The 6,000-nt window shown below is 38.8% G+C and overlaps 1 protein-coding gene and 1 long non-coding RNA gene across 2 annotated transcripts; both read right to left on the bottom strand.

The window, feature by feature from the left end:
• Positions 1-606, bottom strand: LOC104790144. The gene is made up of 3 exons (XR_768628.2): positions 481-606; positions 159-200; positions 1-60 (listed from the first exon to the last, which is right to left on the bottom strand). It is a non-coding gene; the product is annotated as an uncharacterized LOC104790144 (long non-coding RNA).
• LOC104790143 (protein COLD-REGULATED 15B, chloroplastic) lies at positions 719-2,127 on the bottom strand. Its single transcript, XM_010515852.2, has 2 exons — positions 1,721-2,127; positions 719-1,219 (listed from the first exon to the last, which is right to left on the bottom strand). Exons 1-2 carry the CDS (start codon positions 1,933-1,935, stop codon positions 862-864), a joined length of 573 nt encoding a protein of 190 aa, XP_010514154.1. The 5' UTR covers positions 1,936-2,127; the 3' UTR covers positions 719-861.

Raw genomic sequence — 6,000 nt, 5'->3', positions numbered from 1 at the left:
AACTTGCACACCCTTATCAACAAACTTAGCCAAATCCAAAACCGTTTCTTTCCTTCCAGACTGCAGAAAGAAAACTCTAAACTAAGCCTGTTTTGATCTAACTAAGAATGAACTCGAATCATAAAACACTGATACTACTAAATATCATTAAAATTTACCATGTTAGAGCAGAGTCTTCAACAAAAAACTCCCTAAAAAATCTGCAAAGAAACAAAAAAACGAACTTCACAGTTAGTATGAATTCAAGACAAATAAGAAGCAGACTCAGATTTTTAGGGTTTTTGCTATACAATTTAAAATTAGGGTTTTGCAAAATTGGAATGGAAAAGTTTCAAAATTGAAGTAATCGAAATCCAAATTGGAAGGAAGAACTAAGTTAAGAAAACTATAATCATAGAACCCAAATCAATGGAACCGAGCTTCACAAAAGCGAACTAAGATTTGACTAATCATATATACAAACGGATGAAGAAACCTCACCGGAAAAGCAAAGATCTGACAACTCAGAAACCTCGGCGAAGCAAATCTCGCAGATTCTCAAACAAGAGTCAAAATAATAATTATCCTGTGATAGATTTATCCCAAGAGTCGCCGCCTCTAGTGACGCTTCTATAAACTCCACCGATCGCGTTGAGTCCGGTTCAATTCTCCAACCAATGGTTTGAGTCAATTGAATCCTAAACCGATTGATAAATTGAAAAGAACTAAACCGAATATCAAAATTTCAAACTTTAACCGTTTTATTATAACAGTTTTATTACATACATATATATATCTCGCATAAATAATACAGTTCACTTTTTTTTTTCTTGCTACATTACTCTTTAATTGTTTAGGGCAGTATCAAATGTGTATACGTACTTAAGGTTTTGGAGGCGTTATAGCTTCTTTAACCTCCTTGGCTCTATCTCCAACGTACTTAGCTGTTTTCTTGCTCACATCCGTCGCTATATCTATGGCTTCACCTGCTTTCTCAACGAAGAATTCTTTGGCTTTCTCCGATAAAGAAGCAGTTTCTTTCTTCGTCTCTTTGCCTTTCGCCGTCACAAAATCCGAAGCAAACTGAGCAATTTCAGCCACGTTGTCGATTGCTTCACTAGCTTTCTCAGCCATATAGTACTTTGCTCTCTCTATGTGATCATTAACCTCTTGTCCTTTCTGAGCTGACAGATGTCCCACTTCGCTTCCTTTCTCCTTCACGTACTCGGAAGCTTTATGTCTTTTTGTTTTGTGTATGTGTGTGTGTGTGTGTGTGTGACAATTTAACAAATGAGATTAAAATGGGGTTAGATTTTTAGATAAAGCTAGCTATATCAGTATATATCTATTTATATCAATATATATTGAGTTAACATATTCTTTAGTTACGTATGTCAAAGGGAAATTGTATCATTACTCATTAGTGTTTCAATTTCATTGAAACCATATTTAATGTGTTATAAATTTACACCCAAAAAAAAATCTAATAAAGAGGATAAAAATTTCCAAAATGAATCGTTTTCTCTATTTCTAAACAATTACATAATTCAAAAACAAAAATATATATCATAATGTATATCAAATTTATACTCTAATATATCTTTTAATAGTATTAGAAAAATCAGTATTCACCAAATGATATCATCGTCTACGATTTGTTTACGTCGTATAAATATAGTAGTTTTGGGTTTTACTTAGCCGATCTCAAAGTAACTCCAAACAAATTAAATAGACGACTTACGAGGCCTCATCGAGCCATTTGGGGTCGATCTTTGAGTTTCCATCGCCTTTGACGGCTGTCGGGATCCACGACTTCTTCCGCTGAGGTGCAATTATCAAATTCTTGCGGCCAACTCTCATATCTAAACCACTATGGACGCCGCTTCTCTTGCCTCCGCTGATCAAGAACGAAGAACCTAAACCAGTAAGAGCAGCTCCGGAGATCGATATCGCCATGAGATTATCTTGTCTTTCCTCTCTCTTAGAGGCGGAATTAAAAAAATGTGTTTTGGGAACAAAAAGAATCAAAGGGAAGAGTTTTATTTTTTTAGAGGGACAAAATGAGAATCTTGTATACGGAACCTCAAAAGCTGACGTGCATTAGTTTCTATCCAATCAGAATCAGTGACATTCCTTAGCTTAGTTAGTTCTTAGTTCGTCCAATGTTACCTTAAAAAAGAAACACGTCGGGCAACAACTTAAAACAGAAGTATTAAAGTTAACATGCTTGCACGAAACGAATACAATGTTTATGATCAGCATGTGAAAAAAGTATGTAGAAAACATAAGTCCTTCAAGTGTATTGTCACAAACGTACGGGTATACGAAACTGACATGTTGAATAAGCATTAATAACCGTGTGACTTAACAATAAGATTAATGTACGTGCTTGCAAGAATAAACATAATATTTAAGAACTCAACTAAGATTGTGTAAGCGTTGAGAGAGTGAGTTTAATCATTTTTTTTGTTATAAAATTCAAAATAGTACAAGAAAATAGATGGGGGTGAAAGCATGGGGTTTATATATAACGTCGATGGAATGTTTGGGGGAGAGTGGAAAGATATATGCATGAGAAATATAACATGTCGGTCACATATTACCCATAGTAAACTCGTATCCCATGTTATTCCTAGCTCATATCCTTCTTTTTTTTCCTTTCTAACTCATCTTATTTTCCTCTAATCGTTTTTTTTTAAAGTAAAATAATAAACAAAACAGAGAAGAATGGTGTTTCAGCCATTGGAAGGTTGGATGTTTGAGACAGAAGGGAAACAAAAGTGCGTACATGCCGGTCGCGTGTTTCTCTATGCATGGTTAGCTAAATCTAAAAATGGACTATATATGGATGCTGCACTAAAACAAAAATGATTTTTTTTTTTTGAAAATAATATTAAATTAGATTAAAAGAAAATCGTTTTTACATCTAGTGCATCTGTGTTTTCAAGAGTTTAAAACGAAAGCATGTTTACATTGCTTAAACCGTAAGACTTAAAGGTTTATCCCCATCGAGTAGCAAGCCATGTAAGCAGTCCTTCCTTGTAACGTTGATCCCTAAAGAGTTGGATTGCTAGCAATTGATTCCTGATCTGGCGATCCGTCCAAACAATGAGTTGTGCTGGAGTTCTTGGAGGTGACCCATGGCGACGATCATTCCTTTCTCTCCACAGTGTGTGCACCAGAATCTGCAGAGTATATCTGGCCAAAAAAGCATCAACGCGTCTGAGTCCGTGAGAAGAGACATAAGCAATAATCGACGACCAATCCGTTGAGAAGTGCGACTTATAAATGCGAGAAGCAAGTCCTTTCCAGACCTTTGCCGAGTAAGCACATGAGAAAAAAAGATGATCTCTCGTTTCAACTGCAGTGTTGCAGAGCACACATGTTGCATCAACACCGCTATTCCAACTCAGCATCCGGTCACCTGTAGAGAGGCGATTCTGTACAGCGAGCCAGACGGTGAAAGAGTACTTAGGAGTGGCATGAGTGAACCAGACCGCAAGGTACCAAAAAACATAGTTTGAGGTCTGTTGAATATTTTGCCAAGTATCTTTAGTAGAGAAACAATTTCGATACTCCTCCCTTTTCCCCCTCCATAGTGCTACATCTTTGTCAGGCTTCCGGTTAGTCCACTGATTTTCCAAAACCTCCTCCATTTCGTTTAGATAATTGACACGGTGCCGTCTCCAGCAACGCGTAGTACATGCCTCGAGAACTGTGGTTGTACGGCTAATCCCCATATCAATACAACCTCGATATCCTGCAATATCCACTAATCGGCCCATCCTTGACCAGTTATCATACCAAAAAGACGTATCCGCACCATCATGAACATCCACTCGACATAGGAGTTAAGCAACTTTTCTGCATTTAAGAATTTTCCTCCACATCCATGAACCAGATTGATTAGTGTCCTTCAGTCCCCACACAGTTTCCCACTAAAGGAGATATGCTCTCACCCATCTAACCCACAAAAAGTCTCCTCCGTAGATTATCCGCCAGAGCAATTTCAGACAGCACACCGCATTTGTTTCTCTGAGAGATCTCAATCCCAGACCACCCTCTTGTTTCGGTTTACATATACATTCCCACGCCACCTTAGCTTTAGTTGAAATCATATCAGAGCCGGACCAGAGATACGCAGAGCATAATTTATCCACCTCGTTCAGACATTCCTGTGGTAACCGATAAGCCGACATCCAAAAACTACAAATACTCCAGAGAACAAAGCTTATAAGGTTCAGTCTCCCCGTATAAGAAAGATACCTTGCAGTCCACGATCCTATTTTCTTTTTAACATGATCAATGAGAGGGAGATAGTCAACCGCAGATAATCTTTTAGTAACCAGAGGAAGACCAAGGTACCGAACCGGGAGGGTACCCACACCAAGGGGAAACTGTTCCACAATTGCCTGAGTAACCGTGTCAGTGACACCGGCCAAATAAATTGTGGACTTCTCCATACTTATTTTCAATCCTGAACATTTCCCAAACTCATCAAAAACACTCATCAACCCTTCGATAGAGCGTACTCTACCATCTGAAAGAAGCATTAAATCATCTGCAAAGCTGAGATGAGTGAGACCAATGTTTTTACATCTAGGATGGTATCCAAACTTTTGTTGTCCTGCTGCTTTCTCCCACATTTTTGAGAGAACATCCATGGAGATGACAAAAATATAAGGAGATAGAGAGCATCCCTGCCTCAACCCACGAGAGCTCTGAAAATAACCAACCAAGTCACCATTCACTTGCACAGAAAATGAAGCAGTCGTAACACAGAGCATGATCCAGTGAACAAACTCCTGAGGGAAGTCGATAACTGTGAGAACATGACGTAGAAAAGACCATTGTACCGAATCAAATGCTTTGGAGATGTCGATTTTAATGGCGCAGCGGCTGGACAGGGAGTCTTTGTGATAATCTTTCACAAGCTCAGTAGCTAGGAGGACATTCTCGATAAGCAAACGAACAAAAGCAGACTGGTTGGCAGCAATGAATTTTGGCAACACATATTTCAGTCTATTTGCTAAGATTTTAGAGATAACTTTATATAAAACATTGCAGCAAGAGATTGGACGATAATCCTTCATTTCAATGGCCTCTAGCCTCTTTGGTATAAGAGCGAGGATTGTTGATTTGACTCCCTTGGGCAAAAAAACATTTTTCAAAAAAGGATTGCACAGACAACACAAAGTCACTCCCTATAATGCTCCATGCAGCCTTATAAAACTCACAAGTAAAACCATCAGTACCCAGAGACTTGTCACTTGGCATAGCTAACAGGGCACTCTTGATCTCTTCAGGAGTGACAGACCGAGAGAGCAACGTTTTATCCGTAGTGGAGCAATGGTATGACAAAAACTCTTCTAGAAAACTCGGGGACACCTCCTCGTAATCAGATGGGAGGAACTGTAAGAATTCCCGGAAAAAACGCTCTGCATCTGCTTTAATCTCCTCTATTTTCTTAGTCACAGACCCGTCAGGTAACTTGATATCTCGAATCAAATTGTTCGCCTCTCGTAATGTAACAGCCCTGCGAAAAGTATTATTATTCTTATCACCTATCTGTAACCAGAAAAGTTTGGATTTCTGCTTTAAATACTGCTCCTCTAGCCCTGAAATCCACTCCCACCGGTTATACGCTGCAGTTTCTGCTTCCATAGCTGCAGGTGAGGGATGCATCATGTTTTGTTCCTGTTTTTGACAAAGATCCTCATGAGCTACCTTCGTCTGCTTGACCAGATTTCCCATTTTATCTTTAGCCAACCTTCGTAAGAGCGGTTTCAACGCCTTCAAATTCTTCAAGAAACGAAAAATTGTAGAAGTGGACATATGGAGCGGAGAAGTGTCTCCCCAAAACTCTTCAAGAAGAGGTTTAAACTCTTCTAGCTGTGTTATCGCATTAACAAATTTAAAGGGCTTGCGACTGCGAGTAGAAACCACTACCTCAACGTTTAGTTGGACCCGACAACGGAGATGATCAGAACAACCACCTGACTCATAAGTACAATAAGAATT

The sequence above is a fragment of the Camelina sativa genome, chromosome 6, assembly GCF_000633955.1.
Source record: "Camelina sativa cultivar DH55 chromosome 6, Cs, whole genome shotgun sequence".
NCBI lineage: Eukaryota > Viridiplantae > Streptophyta > Magnoliopsida > Brassicales > Brassicaceae > Camelina > Camelina sativa.
Note: the sequence above shows the minus strand (reverse complement) of the source record. Positions and strands in the feature narration are given on the sequence as shown.